The 18,194-nt window shown below is 32.9% G+C and overlaps 1 protein-coding gene across 2 annotated transcripts in view; it reads right to left on the reverse strand.

The window, feature by feature from the left end:
- The window catches only part of Mdr50 (Multi drug resistance 50), a 41,466-nt gene that overhangs the window by 15,531 nt on the left and 7,741 nt on the right, over positions 1–18,194 (reverse strand). For both annotated transcript variants that reach the window (XM_085944178.1, XM_085944179.1), the window contains exons 5-13: positions 17,488–17,659; positions 17,085–17,256; positions 15,841–15,971; positions 13,262–13,486; positions 12,462–12,587; positions 11,268–11,471; positions 10,295–10,465; positions 9,632–9,821; positions 545–630 (exon numbers count right to left, since the gene is read on the reverse strand). In XM_085944178.1, the coding sequence (XP_085800304.1) occupies positions 545–630; positions 9,632–9,821; positions 10,295–10,465; positions 11,268–11,471; positions 12,462–12,587; positions 13,262–13,486; positions 15,841–15,971; positions 17,085–17,256; positions 17,488–17,659 (1,477 nt within the window). The remainder of the gene's footprint in view (positions 1–544; positions 631–9,631; positions 9,822–10,294; positions 10,466–11,267; positions 11,472–12,461; positions 12,588–13,261; positions 13,487–15,840; positions 15,972–17,084; positions 17,257–17,487; positions 17,660–18,194) is intronic.

Raw genomic sequence — 18,194 nt, forward strand, 5'->3', positions numbered from 1 at the left:
ATTAAATATTTTTTGGAAACGTCGCCGGTGAATATTCATTTGAATGTTTACATTCATTTAAAAAATGCGATCACGTATTGCTGACATTTATTGTTTTTGTGCAGAAAATATGTTTAACTATGTTGTGTTTAAATTTAGTAACCGTATTGAGATGCAACATGATGATATAACGTTTCATAGTTAAGTTAATAATAATAAAATTGAGTAAAATTTACTACTGTGCGTTATACGCGAGAATTTTGCCGAACAATGGCCACCCTCTTTATATTATTGCTCTGAGTTTTGACCAATTTTTTAAAATCAGACGTAATGTTAAGTATGTTTATTTTTGCGGATATTATATTATGAATTTTTTTTTTGGCTGTGTAAATAATGGGAATTGTGCTATAATTAAAAAAAAGTGCTATAGCAAAACGCTATATAGCCGCCGTATATAGTGGCCGTATAATGAGGGATATCCCTGTACAACAATGATAAATCTTGTAACATATTATAATTCGTCATCAAATGTAAAACTTATCAATAACAGTACTAAATCTTTTACCTCAGTGGGTAATGGAATTATTGCATCTTCATCAGCACTCTGTTGACTAGAGATACTTCCTCGCTTTGGCCGCACCTCCGATGGACCTGAAATTTTTTAATACAAATTAAATTTTACTTTTTAAAAATACACGTTTTTTGAGTGCAACCTTTTTTACGAGACGTACAGCAATTCCGATGGAAGGGTGAATCTGGCAAATGTGTAATATATCGAGGGTTAAGAAACAATACCTCATAAGTGACATTTTGTTAAAAATACGTTTTACTATCCGAGTCCGGAAACTTGTACGTATGCAGTTCGCCATATCACACACTTCACTGTGAAATGTTGTATCGGAAATATATGGCCATATATCTACTAAAGACCGTCCAACCTCTTTGGGTCATATAGTACTAACATAAAATTCATGTCTAAATAAAACACGATTCTTGTCGGTTTACAGGAAGCCAGCAGCAAACAAATTTTGAAAATAGCCAATGTACTGGTTTATTTGTTAGGTTCGGTTGGATTAGACTAGGTTATGTTAGGTTTTCATTCTTGAATTCATGAATTTTGCCAAAATCAGCTATGAAAATTGAATTAATGTTCATATTGAATCTAATAAAATTGGAGACCGTATAGTATACGGTCACCTCTTTCCGATAAGAAAGCTCACGGCGAACTGTGCCATTGTGAAATGTTGCACGTAAAATTTACTTGTAACCGGTAGTATCTTGCATCTACCGACGAAAGCTGAAAATTCTTAAAAAATATTTAGCTCCTAAAAACGTTTGAAACTTTAACTCGTATCTACTATGTGAACTATTAATTCAACTAATAATAACTCGTTAATCCATCATTTTGTTTGTCGCCAACCATCTGTCAGATGCGTGTAAGTAATCCTCATACTACATAGGTACATATTATATTCACTATAGATGACAAAGACATTGATTTGTAATAATATCAAATATCATACACATAGCGTGCATTCAAGTTTCTTCCCTCTTCTGTTGTTATTTTGTCACTTATTTCTCTCATTTCTTAACCCTCAATATATAAAAAAATAAATTGCCAAAACTTAGTCAGTCTCAAAATCATGTTATGGAGTAATAATTGCAGTTTGAAGTTTGACCTGCCCTCTAAAATCAGGCATAATGCTAATATCTTTGTGCTCTATGTGTATGTTCTATATATCGGAAGGCCTTGAATTTTTTTTCTAGCATACATATTTATATATAGACACATAACTCGATGTTATATCTAAATAAGTACCTAAATTATCGATCTATTGGCAGCAACCCTACAATATATAGTAAAATATTTTGTTCAAAAAGAAACAGTCATTAAGTAATAAAATCACAAAACTTGTCATATAACAGGTCACAGTGGAACCGGCAATGCATCTACACAATAGCTTCCGGTTTGGTCTGGTATATGGCTGAAACTCCACTAGGGATGGCAATAATTAATATAGCTGCATTTATATATTTTATTACACACAAAAATACTCACCGGATATTATTTCGATGGTATTCAATCCTGAGCAAGCTATAAGTAATATAATAGCTATTTTATTTTACTGTAAGCAATAAACATGGCATATCTGCGTGTGGAAAGGGCCCAGAAATAAAGGGTCTTCAATTTTGCAATTCATTCACTTGTTTGCAATGCATACAGCAAATCTCACTGTTTTATAAAATATCCATTAGGTAATGCATAGTTTAACATGTCTTCAAAGATATTTAAATGTAGAAGAAGGAGAAAGATCATTTAGTATATCTATGAGGTTTGATTTTTTCGCTGCGGTAATGGAGACATTCCGTCGCTATAGGATTTGTTTCCCGAATAGACCAAATGTCAATTTTACAGGAGACGAAAAACTAATTTCATTGTCGTATATTTAAATAACAGTAGATGTATCAATCATTCTTTCTACACTGTATGATTGCAATATTATCTAAGAATAGATTCCAAGAATAATATACTGGTATAAATCATTATATGCACAGAAAATGCGTTTTATTTACGAGTACTCACTGTGGATATTTGGGAATTTTTTAGCGCTCTCTCAGAATGATGGATATTCGGGACAAAACAAGGACGTTCGGGATTTAAGACCGTAGCGTATTGCTGCACGGCCCACGGATTACTGAGTGGTCAAAAAGTACGCGCCTCAAATGTTATATTTATTTACACGATAATTGTTAATAATTACTTCTACTATTTAAATACTTAATGACCGTAATTACCCAAGTTCGTATGTAATAATAACATGCGGCAATCGCTTTTTCGGTTTTTTTCGGATTAAGTAATAAAATAGTTTTTAAGTACTTAATTAACTATTTTTTATTGAAAGAATAATTCACAAGATTTAAGAATGTACCATTCTAATAATTGAACATACATAATTTTTAAAATCACTTCTGAGAAAATATATTATAACCAATAGAAAATATCTTGTTGAAAAAAGTAAGATACCCGGCAGGATCGACCCTGCATCTCCTGGGTTTACGCCCCAGTCCACGAATTATCCACTATGCTACGAGGTGACATACTTATGACGACAAACTTTAACTATTTGCCTTTTAATACCTGCTCATCAGCATTCTTCAAAATCAAACGACTATCGGCGATCGGTTTTTGTTTATTAAATAAAAGTAGGTATCTACTACTTCAATTACTAACCGACGTCACAGATTTCTCCAATATTTTATGATGGTACTTACTCGTACTTGCTAACAATTTTATATTAATACTTTTTCCAAAAAAAAATCTGTATATATATCTGTATATTATTATATCTATATATTTCTATAATTAACAATTAAACTTATTACAAACCACCAAATAATATTATATATTTACTATTGTAAGGAATAACAACACAAAATAATAGCATGTATAAATTAATTACCATAAGGCTGCGCGCACACGGCAAAGCGAAGTTTCGGATTCATCCGCCAAACGACGTTTGCGTTTTGTTTGCGAGCCGATTGCGTTTTAAATGCGTGTCAAATGCGTCAATATTTCGACGATGCTGTCCAAGAGAAAACACGGTTTTCAAGGGGATTCATAAACGCCTTTTTTTGAAACTGCACCCTGCTGCGAGAGTATTTATCTTTCATTACAGTGGCGTACAAGGGTAAATAAATCAATATAAAATCAGTACATAATATTGCATTATACCTACATTTATTTTCCCACTATTGCTTCTTTTGGAGCTGGACTGTTTTATATCGAAAGCGTTTTGAAAATTACCTATTGTTGAGCCTATTATATACCATCATCATCAATACTATCGACCGAGGGTACTTGATGGAGTTTTAATTTAAATTCTAATTGATTTAAGTTTTGTACTATTATTATTTATTAATACAATAAAAAAAGATTATAAGTTAATACACGAAGAAAGGGTAAAAACCTTATTACCTAGATACCTACTAAGTAAAGGATTAAGTACAAAAACATAATATTTTGAATAATTTGAATATTTGCAGTTATTAAATACTATTAATACATTCGGTAGGTAAGCAGTTTTACAAAATATAATAAAAAGTTGTGACACAGCACAGCTATGAGAAGAAGTATTTCACGAGAAGAAAGGCTCGCCATATCTATACGGTAAACTAAACTATTATTATTTATTTTGTAGTATGTACTTATTTAATTAATTTTTTTATTAGTTGACACTGTCATCTTCTATAGATACACTAAAATGGAAACGGGTACTAATAATAATATATTGAAGTGAGAATAATGAATACCCACCTACTACTATTGATAGGTATGTGCTTGTGTACTTGTATCGGTACAAGTATATTTATATTAATTATTGTTTTTTTGTTATAATATATTAGTTGCGATTAATTGACAATAAAATTTAGATAATTTATCTATTTAGCCGCTACAGTACCATATTATTCAATTACATATTCAAAAAAAGTTGGTAGTTATGAATTCAAAACACCTTTCATAAAAAATAGATTGAAATATTAGTAGGTACACTAATACAAAATTACCTGATATAGTCTCATTACAATAGCTATCTTTTTAATATGTAGCTATTGAATTCTAAGCAATAATATTCTATTGTAAATATGAACAGATTTTAAGGGGAGATATTTCAAATGTTTATGAATAATATGTTTTAAATGTTTATTTAATAAAAGATACAATAGGTATAATAATATATTACATTGTTCTAACAAATTATATACAAAAAACCTATAAAATATTTTAATTAAATTATATCTGTTTTCCCCATTGCATTAACGCCACTGTGAAATTCTTGATGACACTAATTAAGAAAGAAGGAAGATTTTTTTAATTTTTTCGGACTAAAGTAATAAATTATGTCATACAATATGTGCCTTATTGTCTTCGGCAAACTTGTAGCTATTATGGATATTAGTACTTTTTGTTTTCACCGTTAGTGTTATTATGTAAGAATTTATTTATTGCACTATCCGAAGAATTAAAAAAAACCTTTTTTTTATCGCCAGTGGCGAACTAAGATAAATAAAATATAAAAATATAATATGTAAACATTACCTACATAATTATTAAGTATTTCTTTTTTACCATTTTACCTATATTTATTTTTTCCACTATTGCTTGATTTGGAATAGAATTCTGTTATATTATATCGAAAGCGTTTTTTAATTTGATGATATTTTCATAGTGTAGAAATTATTTTTAATGACTTTCATGCGGATTTTTGTTAGCTATACGCAAATGCAGACAATCTAAATAAGCATTAATCATTCAAGTGAATCTTTCTGGTTGCAAACAATTCATCATGACTTCGACAACAATAACAATACAGAACATGATAGAACAGAACAGCCAGGTTTTCTCCAGGTGTTCTGTTTTGTCATGTTCTGTTTTGTCACTGTCCTGTTTTGTCATGGAACCGACTGAGATTTAACATTCTTCATATTAATATATATGACAATGTGCTAGGTGCAGATTGCGTAGGCTTAAACCTTTACATTATACCCAAGTTTTTAATGAAAAATACCCACTCATCCGGTCATGAGTTTGTCATTGGTAAATAAAATTTATTAGGCCTTTCTGAACATAATTATGTGGTTAATCAGTAATATTTCTTAATACGCGCCCCCATAAATTTCAGCTTTCAAAAGTTCGGTCCTGGCCTAAATGGGAAGATTTAAAAGAACATGTGGTAGGTAGGATGGCACGTATTGTATGACATAATTAATTACTCCATTGCTTCAGTGGCGTTCATGCAATGTAGAGCAACAGATATAATTTAATTAAAATATTTTATAGATTTTTCTGTAGCGGGTGAATAGATAAATTATCTAAATTTTGTTATCAATTAATCGCAAATAATATATTATAACACGAAAACAATAATTAATATAAATATACATGTACCTACACAATTACACAGGAACATACCTATCGATAGTAGTAGGAAGGTATTCATTATTCTCACTTCAATATGTTATTATTGGCACCCGTTTCCATTTTAGTGTATCTATAGAAAATAAAAGTGTCAACTAATAAAAAAAATAATTAAAGAAGTACATACTTACTACAAAATAAATAATAATGGTTTAGTTTACCTTATAGTTATGGCGAGCCTTCACGCTTAAAAACAGATTAAATTTAATAAAAATATTTTATAGATTCGATACCTACATAAAGATTCTACAATCATAAAAAGGAGGCATGATTCTATTAAAGATACATACTTATTTAATATCGAATATAACCAAATGCACACCTACTTGTATTCTTCCCAAAAGAATGGTGTTATTTTAAATATGTATTTCATAATAATATGAATAGGTAGGTGGGTAATTCAATACGTATCTATAGGTACTTATATAAATATTTTCGGTATAGGTATATAGGTATTCATCAAAAATTATTTAAATTTGCATATTACGAACTATACCTTAACATTGTTTATTCGTTTTTTTTATTTAGTGAGTAGTTACAGTTGGTGACATCTCTCATTAGTTAATATTATTAAACTCCCAACATATTGCACAACGAGAAAACTATTGTTTACGAGAAATGGCATTTTAATACGCTTACCTACCGAATGTATTAATCGTATTTACAACGGGTTTTTTTAGAAACACTGCAAATATTCAAATTATTCTAAATATTATGTTTTTATACTTCATCATTTACTTAGTAGGTATCTAGGTAATAAGGTTTTTACCCTTTCTTCGTGTATTAAGTTATAATCTTTTTTTATTGTAGCTAGAATTTGATGTCAATGTGTATTTGCCATTGGCGAGTGCGCAAAATGCTGAAAGGCAAAAGCCTGATCGCAAAAAAATACTCAAGTGGAATAGTACAAAACTTAAATTAATTAGAAATTAAATTCAAACTCCATCAAGTACCCTCGGTTGATAGTATTAATCAGACAAAGTTTATGATGATACATACAAGGCTCAATAATAGGTAATTTTAAAAACGCTTTCGATATAAAATAGTCCAGTTCCAAAAGAAGCAATAGTGGGAAAATAAATGTAGGTACAGTGGCGAAGGGTGCAGGTAAGCTGTTAAGGTCCGCCATAAATAGTGCACATTAACCTTTTTCAGTCAATTGTATATGTTCTTATTGAAATACGACTACAATTTATAGATGGTATTGGTATATTTTAGGCGATATGACAAAATTGTGCACATTTTTTCATTCTTACTTATTTTTTTAACTTTAGATTAAAAATACGTATCACACATATTGTAAATTCATTTTTTTAATTCATCAAGCTATGCCTAAACCAAACTGTAATAGATAAATTGTATTATCCTATCTATAAAATATCCAAATTTATGTTAGATTTCGTATTTTTTTTACTATTATATATTATGGCTTTCGGTCGATAGTATTGATGATGATGGTATATAATAGGCTCAACAATAGGTAATTTTCAAAACGCTTTCGATATAAAACAGTCCAGCTCCAAAAGAAGCAATAGTGGGAAAATAAATGTAGGTATAATGCAATATTATGTACTGATTTTATATTGATTTATTTACCCTTGTACGCCACTGTAATGAAAGATAAATACTCTCGCAGCAGGGTGCAGTTTCAAAAAAAGGCGTTTATGAAAACCCCTTGAAAACCGTGTTTTCTCTTGGACAGCATCGTCGAAATATTGACGCATTTGACACGCATTTAAAACGCAATCGGCTCGCAAACAAAACGCAAACGTCGTTTGGCGGATGAATTCGAAACTTCGCTTTGCCGTGTGCGCGCAGCCTTAGCTGCTAATATTAGGTAGGTACCAATATCCTAAGTATTTAATATTCACCAAATAAATAGTTACTAACATACATATTAAATTAAATTAACTATCAGCGCATTCAAAAATAAATAATAGCATCGCCTTAATTTTCATAGAAATACCTGATCAGTCAAACAATGTTTGATTAATGATAATTTGAAATAATAATTATTTTTTACGTCATAGTAGTTGCCGGCACACTGTAGAATTCATATAACCGTTGGGATTTTGTGTCATTTATCAAAACAAAATGCAGTTATTTAGGTTAAAATACTCACTTCCATAACTCTACTATAAGTTCAGGGCGAACTGGTGATGTATCACCTATGAATGATCTCTTCAAATTTGTTGAATTCACTATTAAAACAATAGTAACTTTAAAAACAATATCAATAAGACGAAATTTGAAAGAGGACTCCGGACGGCCGTAAAATATGAAAGTGGGCGTGATTGTTTTAGAGCTAGACAGCGTGAATGTGGGAGCGAGATGCACGGCGTCAGCGCGGTTTGATTGGCTAAAAGTCATATTCGGGAAATAAAAACTCAGCCAGAGATAGATTTCAACCGAAATTAACTTGGATATTCAGGTACGAATAGTTGGACATTCGGGAGAACACCACGGAGTAATTGTAACTTAACATGGCGTATTCGGGTTTTTTAAATAAATATCTCTGTTCCTAGATAAAAATATATTGTTTTTATATATGATTTCGGTAGAGTTCGATAAAAGATATTGAACTGCATTAAAATGTCGATTTCGACAAAAATGGATATTCGGGAAACAAATCCTATAGCGACGATTCTTATAAATGAGAATTATACATTGCCCACCATAAGTTTGGGCAAACACCATATAAGATCTTATTGACTGAAAACCACTCCATACTAATCAGGTGATACCTCATTGACTGTACACAGTTTAATAACAATACGCCGACCTCAAATGTTTTTCGAACTGTACGAAAATGTGTATGCATGAAATCTATGTGAATTTAGCTAAAGGCACATCCTATACGGTACCTAAATCAATGGTACCTACCTACCTAAACTTTCTTATAGTATATAGTTGAAGTCGTGTCCGGAAATTTGTTCGAATGCCGTTCGCCGTATCACACTTCACCGTGAAATGTTGTATCGGAAATATATGGTCATATATTAAAGACTGGCCAACCGCTTTGGGTCGTGTAGTACTGAGATAAAATTCATGTCTAAATAAATAACAGTTTTTGTCGGTTTAAAGGAAGCCAGCGGCAAACAAATTTTGAAAATAGCCGATATACTGGATTATTTGTTAGGTTAGGTTATGACCTAATTAAATTTAGAGATTATTGTCTGCAATACTCTATGAATAATGCGTATTTTTTTCATCTCGGTGCCATAAAGATGACTGTATAGTAAACGTTCATCTTTTTCCGATAAGAAAGCTCACGGCGAACTATGCTACAGTGAAATGTAATACGTACAACTTATTACATGTAACCAGTTGTAACATGTATGTGGCATTAACAAAGTTTTTAGTGTGGTTCACATTGTTGACATACTGTGGTAGACACAGAAAAATTTATATTCTGCGAAGAGAACGAAAAAAATGTCAGTGTAGTAATGCCCTTACTAATTTATGTAATGAAAAAATTATTTTTTATCCAGCTGGGTTTTGCACTACTATATTATAAATTTCCATAATAATTATAATAGATTATGTTGTATGCAAATACAACGGTTTGTAAGGAAAACGTAAGAATAAACTAGCATTTTTGGAATTGAAATGAAATTAATACCGCAAACCGAAAATGGCAAAAATTGTATTACAATGTTATGATTATTTACTTACTATCTTCATCTTCGCTGGTCGGTTGCACTTGTGCCATTACGAGGTTGTAGTAGTGACCCTTGAGTGACATGAGATCGTTGTGGGTTCCCGTTTCCACCACTCTTCCTTCGGCGATGGCCACGATCATATCAGCATTTCTGATTGTCGACAGACGATGGGCGACAATGATGGTTGTACGACCCTCACTGGCCTGGTTCATAAAAAAATCAATCACAAAATATAACGGGTAATTTTGGAGATAAATACTTTAATATACATAGCCTAGTTATGGTAAGAAGTATCATAAAATTTTAGTTAAAAATATATATTTTTCTAACGATAACAGGGTCGCCATAAAGTAGCAAAATCTAAGTGACACGTGTATGGATTTTTAGAATAAGAAAACGAAATAAAGAGACAAAAGATAGGCCTCTGTCTAATAAAGATGCTGTTTCGTTAGGCAGGGCTTAATTGGAATTTAAAAACTAACCGACACTATCTACAAATTGTAGTCTTAGTTCAATGAAAACAAATTTGTATGACTGACAAAGTTTAGTATTATACCACTTATGTCGGATCTTAACAGCCTACATCCATTCTTCACCACTGGTCGACTTTGTACAAGATGGTATTGAGTTGGATTTAAATATCCTGGGTATCCGAAGTGGGCATATCTTATGTTACCTTGTCAAGGGCTGCCTGCACTTTGGCTTCACTGGCATTATCCAACGCAGAAGTAGCTTCATCGAGCAACAGAATCTTAGGGTTGCGGAGAAGTGCTCTGGCGATGGCTATGCGCTGCTTCTGACCTCCTGAAAGTTGGGTTCCTCGTTCACCAACCAATGTATCATACGCCTGTAAAGACACAGTATTCAGACTGTTAATTAACGGCGGGAAAATTATCACTGACACTGACAGACAACTAAAACAGTACTGTTCTGAAGTACTAGTAGAACCTTTTGCTATCAATGCATTTATAGCAAAGAAGTATAAGTTGTAGTGTATGCTTTTGACCTGATGAATGAGAATTACCTTTCAGAATCATTGAGTGCTTTTTCCTTTTTTAGCTCTTCTGAAATGTGTATTCTGAAAAGTTATATCCGACAATCATTCATACGCAGAACAACAGCCGGGAAAAATTGCCAAACCGGGACGTATGGTAAGCCTAACTATGTATGATAGTAAACTCCAAGAGAACTTATAGCTACCATCAGACGGAAAAAGGCTGTATATTTCGGTCATATTTTCCATAATGAGAAGAATTACTCCAGGTCATAATGTAGGGAAATGTAGACGGTAGCAGAGGTGTAGGCAAAAGGAAATTCTCTTGGCTATGTAAACTCTGGAGGTGTACGTACTGCAATCTGGTCGTCAATATTCGATAAAAGAAGAAGAACTAGGTATATATGATTTTTTCAAAGGTATCTGCTACAAGCAGAAATCTAGCGTGGCACTATAATGTATCATTGTGATGATGCATCAGCACATTGAATTAACATTGTCAATTATTATTTGTTTCAAAATGCTTGTGACATCTCTGGCATTTAGTTGCAGCACTCCAGGGCGCCGCGATTCATACATTGAATACCACTGACATAAATATAGGTTTAACAATTCTTTAATCGTCAACAATCAGGTCGGAATAACGAATTCAAACCTGCGGCAGAATCCTGATGAAATCATGCGCATTGGCCTGTCGACTGGCCATTTCGATGTCGTGCTGAGAAGCCGATTCAAAGCCGTATCTGATATTCTCTGCAATTGTGGTGTTGAAGAGGACCGGCTCCTGACCGACTACGCCGATGTTGCTTCGGAGCCATCGCACAGACAAATCCCTGATGTCATTATTGTCAAGCAGTACCTGAAACCAAATTTAATTTATTTAACTTGAAGGCTTTGCTTGTGGCTGTCATTAGAAATTTAAGATTTGAAAATATAACCTTCTTTTCTGAATATACATAATTTGAAAACATTTCAGTAACATACACATGCCCCCCACATCCTGAAACGGGCCCCCAGGCTAGGATCTTTGACGGGCCCTCCTACCTATCGCTAAGGTTAAAGACAGTCTGACGAGTGGCATTTTCCAAATGGAGTTCGAAGTCAAGTAAAATTCAGCATATTCTTGGTGATTTTTTAACACATTGAATTATGGAGTTGTAGAGTATCAACACATAACAACGACGGAAAATTGCATCCCACAGCCATATATTTAAAAATGGTAATAAATTTGAAGTAAAATAGCGCCGCGGGTGACTTTTTTTTACTATCAAAGTAAATTGATGATGTGTGTTTATCTCATTTAATTAGTCGACCCGCCACGGGTCCCCCCTGAGCCCGGGCCCCTAGACTAGAGACCTGACAGTCCCCCCCCGTTGTGGGGGCCATGAACATACAAATCTTGAAAAAAATACGAAACTGGACAGGACAAATCTGTATCCATCTGTTTCTGGCCAATGTACTTTACCAATTTAACCGCCTCCACTCTACCTAATTACAATGAAATTAATTAATAGTCATGCAATTAAAACACTTCTCAAAATTCGCTAATATTTGCGACCAACTTTTGTGGTTTGAAATGATAAATGATCTTAAAATGATAGTCGTACTTTCACTTTTTAATAATTTAATAAAAAAAAAGTATTCAATGAATAATTGAAAAGGAATGTAACATTCTTCATTGAACATACATTTTTCTATTTATGTGTTTTTAACGGATGTTCGATAAAGATTATTCCTCAAATATCACAAATCAATTCAATAATTAATACGTTTTCAAATAATATGTAAGTGTCACTTTATAAAAATAGTCTATATAAATAATTGTAAATGATGTGCCATATCTACTTACACTGCCCTCTAAGGGGTCATAGAATCTTTGAGTCAGTTGAATGCATGTGGACTTGCCACAGCCGGAACCCCCAACGATGGCGACTGTCTTGCCTCGTGTGATTGAAAGATCGAAACCTTGCAGAATCTACAACATATTTTTCAATTAGATTAATTCTTATCAAGATTTAAAAATGTAACATTCTGTTCAGCATATTTTTCAGTGATTAAAAAAACACAGTAAATATACAGTTTAGCATATTGTTTTTGTGATCTATTGATAATATCTAAAAAAAACAAAATTCCACATAAACACAAACAACACTATGGATCCGGATAGAGCTTCAATATTGGGACCATACCTAATTAGTATTTGATATAAATAAAAAGGATTTTAAGTTATACCCATTTATATTTTTTTATAAAAATCAATGTTTTTTAATATAAATATAAAAAATATTAAAACTATGAATTGGTCAAAACTCTCTTTATTACAATATAGAAAACTTAATAAACTAAATTTTAATAATAAATATGACCATAAAATAATATGTAATAATAAGATGGAATCCTTTAACAAATTCACATTTTATAACATTTTGTTTAAATTGTTAGTTTACCTTTGGCTTAAAATAAAAAATATTTTTTGTTTTAATGTTTTCAGATATTTACATATTTATTAATTAATACAGTTGAAATTGTAAATTATCAAAAAAATGTCTCAAATTGCAAGCTTCGTATTGTTCCGCTAGGTGCCTCGGGTAGGTAAAGACTTCGCCTTAATGATTTAAGAGAAACATCAAGAAGAAAAAGTCGACTTACATTGACCCCCGGCCGAGATGGATAATTGAAATGTATATTCTTGAATGTAATGTTCCCGAGGCATTTCTCTGGCTTCACACCTCTGTCTGAGAGCGGATCGATGGTTGGGATACTGTCAATGACGGAGAAGATCTTGGCTCCGGCACCCTTCGCCACTCCAAAGATTTCAATGAACGGTGTCGACATTCCGAAGTTCATCGAGCCCATGAGGACACCAAAGAACACCTGAAATTGTTCAAAATATTCTTTTAAGATATTATTATTAAGTCTCATACCTTAGCCAATTGGACAATCGCTAATTGGAGCCATTCTTTAATACAGACCTGAGGTGCAGACTGTCTTTGCAAACTTAGTTTCAGTAAATGTCTGAGCATGAAATAATGGCCTATGCAATTCATCATTCGTTATTTAACCCATTAAATGTTGGGAGGTATTAATTAGCATGGTGGTACATAGTGAGCCGCTATGCTAATACGAGGGTGGGTCAATAAGTCCTTAGAAAAGCCGACAGGTGGCGCGACTAGTACTGTAAGCGGTTTGTTTTCATGCAGCGGCACTACCGATTCAGTATGCTGCGAAGTTTCAATCAGATTGGTCGGGTTGTTGTTTTTTATTTTCGTACATTTAAAAAAAAATTTTGCTTGTTTACAAAAATGGAGAAAATTGAGTTTAGAGCTGTTATTAAACATTTTAATATAAAAGGGTTAACAGCAAAGGAAATAAAAAATGAGTTGGATTTAGTTCACGGCATATCTGCTCCTTCACTTGCAACTATTTATAACTGGTTAAATGAATTTAAACGTGGTCGTACATCAACAAAGGATGAACCACGCTCAGGACGTCCTGTAGAGGTGACTACACCAGAAATGATCAATAAAATCCACGATATGGTGTTAAGTGACCGAAGATTAAAGTTGAGTGAGATAATTGAGGTTACAGGGATCTCAAAAGGTAGCGTCATTTCTATTTTACATGACAAATTGGGCATGAAAAAAGTTTCTGCAAGATGGGTGCCGCGTTTGCTCACAGTCGACAATAAACGCAATAGGGTGGTGGCCTTTAAAGCCCTGTTGTCGCTCATGCAACGCAATCCGGATGAATTTTTTCGTCGCTTTGTGACTGTAGATGAAACATGGATACACCACTATACTCCCGAGACGAAAGAACAGTCAAAGCAGTGGATTGCGAAAGGCGAACCATGTCCAAAGAAGGCGAAAACCGTAAAATCAGCTGGTAAGGTTATGGCTACTGTATTTTGGGATGCACGTGGAATTATTTTCGTTGACTATTTGGAAAAAGGAAAAACAATAACAGGGGATTATTATGCATCTTTATTGGACCAGCTAAAAAACGAAATTGAAGAAAAACGGCCTCATTTAAACAGGAAAAAAATCCTCTTTCATCAGGACAATGCCCGTGTTCACACATGTTTACGATCAATGGCTAAAATTGAAGAATTGAAGTTCGAATTGGTCGACCACCCACCGTATTCGCCAGATTTAGCCCCCAAGTGGACAACGTTTTTTTTTCAAATGAAGAAGTCATCGATCGGACAAATGCTTATTTTGAGGACCTTCCGAAAACTTATTTTTCTGACGGTTTAAAAAAAATTGAGAAACGTCTAACCAAGTGTATTGAGCTCCAAGGAGATTATGTTGAGAAATAAAAAAAAAATACAAAAATAAAAACTGTTTTAATGCTTTTTTCTAAGGAATTATTGACCCACCCTCGTACCATGCGGGTTCATGAAAAAATAAAACCTTATAAACATATGAAACATATGTTTTTGGAATAATCATAAAGACAAATGTATTTCGGTTAAGTTTTTCACCATGATTCCAAGAGATGGCAGTATGTGTACAATATTTTTAATTATTTAAAGCAATCGACCGGTGCTAGTATACCTAATGAGTGTAAATTACAGCGTGCCTACACACTCATTTTCCATGGCAGGCCTTGCGTGCACAGAATTGTAGAGTACATAATATAGGTACGTGCTTGTGGCATACATCCGGTTAAGGGCCCAGATGCTGTGTGACGGTCAAAAAAGAAGAATTTGGAGTATCTTTACTTGTTATGCCTGAAAATGTTGTAAACTTTTTTAGGAAATATGTTTATGTAATTATGATTCCCTGTGTCTCATCTTACAAATTAAAATTTCATGATCACTTAAAATGTAATAATTAATACCATAAAAGAGTATTATTGTAAACGTTGTCATGATAAAATTGAGAATAAAGCCATATTTGGTACATTAGATGTCCGTGATTACAACAGCTTTTCAAATTATTATTGCACTACATCTTGAATTTTAATTACATTTAACATTATATAATAAAATTTGCTAGGGTAACCCTTCATTGGACTTTGTAATTGACTCATAATATTTATGCATTCTGTATTTTATATGATATAAATTGTAATAATCGTAAATTACCAATCATTGACATTAAGCATTTCAATCATAATAACAATAAATAATAATTAACATGGCGATGTGGCACCTATAAACACTACTAAAGCTATGTCAACATAGTATTGAAACATAGTATTGTATTACGTAGGAATTTTTCACTTACGGCAACCATGACTGATGGTGGATAGTTGGCTGGATCAGTGATGACCAATTCAACTCCGTACCAGAATGACAATGCATATGTTCCATAAATGCAGAACCAAAGAGTACCAATGCCCAAGCCGGTGAAGAAGCCTAAAACAAATGTTATGTATATTGTAAACATTTTGAATAGCTTAAAAAAAAGTTGAACCGAGTGGGTTCTCAAACTTTCATCTTTCACTGACCGGGTAGGTAAATGTTAATTTGTCTATGATTCATGTGAATTTTTTGTAAAAATTCTGCCATAAACAGGCTACCAGCATTGTAATAATATATAAATAAATATAATCATATGGCGACAATCAAGAATATAATTGGGATAAAAAAAATCACAAAAGAATCAGTCACATACAGAGTCACAGAAGAGTTGGCAAGACATCAATCCATTCAACACCTCCAGTTAAACTTGGTGTATGGGAAACTGAAACTCCTTTGGGGAAATCATAAAAGTTGCATGACTGCACAAAGTGCTCCGTGGCCTCAGAAACATACCTGCACCCTTCGAAATTAAATGATACCTATTATTGTTACTTTGCTTCAAACCACAAAAGCGAGTTGCCAATATTAACGTAATTTAACAAGTGCTTCAGTTGCATGCAGCGCTTGAAATGAAATATTTTTTGAACCGGAGCGCTCGATAATTTTCCGAAACTATTAATATATATATATATATTTTAATTTAATGTATATTTTATAAAAATATGCGTGTTAGATATTTTATTATATGACTAACCTACCTAAGATGGTCAACTTAATTTTTCCATGAGACGGTGCAATAATCTCGGGAATTTCATGACCCGGAACTGCGGTCTAGTCCATTTTGAGGCCTGGTTGCATGACTATTAGTTAATTTCATTGTAATTAAGCAGGGTGTAGGTGGCTAAATTGGTAATGCATATTGGCCTGAATCCGATGGATGCAGGTCCAGCACCATATTTTTGTCAAGATTTTTTATAATAGATATGTTTCTGATAAAAAAAAAATACCTAGTTTATTGACAATTATTAATGTTTATATTGGATACCACAGGGTACCGCGCTAAATTATTATAGGCCATTATTTGAGATAAATGTCCCACCTAACTCTCATGCTAATTTGGATTTAGTATAGTCTGTAATCTTTGTTCATCTTCATTTTCATTTATATAGACTCCATCTATACAGTGAAGATTTTCTGCAACGTCTTTGATATAGTAATAATACACACCTCTTCTGATATTAATCTTCTTAGCCTCCACAAGATTTTCTTGAAAGCGGATAGCCTCCTTCTTTTGGCCTCCGAAGGCTACGACTGTCCGCACTCCGCTCAAGACTTCTTCTGCCACAGCTCCGGCAAATCCATATGCAATAGACTCCTTCTTGGCAAGTCTTGATGAGATCTACAAGAATTTATTAAATTTTTAAAATATACCAATTAATGACTAATGCTTCAATTTTATTCTGCCAACTTGCAAAATATTAATTTTGCTCTGACTACCAATGCAACTACCTACACTAAAAACATTACAAAAGGGTCATTTAGTGTTTTAATACTGATATTTCTATATGTTAATTTTATTAATTTCTCTTGTGATTGTCAAACTCTTTGGTGTCAAATGTTTTATGCTCACAATTCCAACAGCTCCTACTGAAATCAGTGTGATGGGGAATGAAGCAAGGCATACGAGTGCCAACTTCCATCCTCTTGTGAAAGCCATGATGATACAGCCTGCGAATGAGACCCAGTAGTGAAGGCAAGTTGTCACTTTTTCACCGATCCCATCTTCCAGCTTCACCAGATCGCTGAAAATAAAATAAATTATTGTAATAGTTTATTTTATTATGAATTATGTCATATCATAATCAGCTGTTTTCTTTCCACCATATTGAATGTTACCATCAATTATCAATAAATAATCATATTGAATGTTACAAAAGGTTTTATTATTTTTTTGTTCAGTGGTTTTAAGTATATTGAATATTCTCTAATATTAGAGGGGATCTACAACAAGCCCAAAATATAATAAAAGAGAAAGTACACTACCAAACCCAATCACAAAAGAATATAATCATTGCTATACTAGTCAGGACTATTTGTCTATGTACCGAGTCTATATGTCTATGTCTGGAGTCTACATGTAAATTGTATGTATTACATTTCACCGTAGCACAGTTTCGCCGTGAGCTTTCTTATCGGAAGGAGATGACCTTATACTATACAGTCATCTCTATAGCACCGAAATGAAAAAAATACGCGTTGTTAGTGGAACATTGCAGACAATAATGTTCCATCAAGAATGAAAACCTAACCTAACCTAACAAATAATCCAGGATATCG

This window comes from Rhyacophila brunnea, unplaced genomic scaffold, assembly GCF_057557595.1.
Source record: "Rhyacophila brunnea isolate RB1 unplaced genomic scaffold, BYU_Rbru_1.0 scaffold_17, whole genome shotgun sequence".
NCBI lineage: Eukaryota > Metazoa > Arthropoda > Insecta > Trichoptera > Rhyacophilidae > Rhyacophila > Rhyacophila brunnea.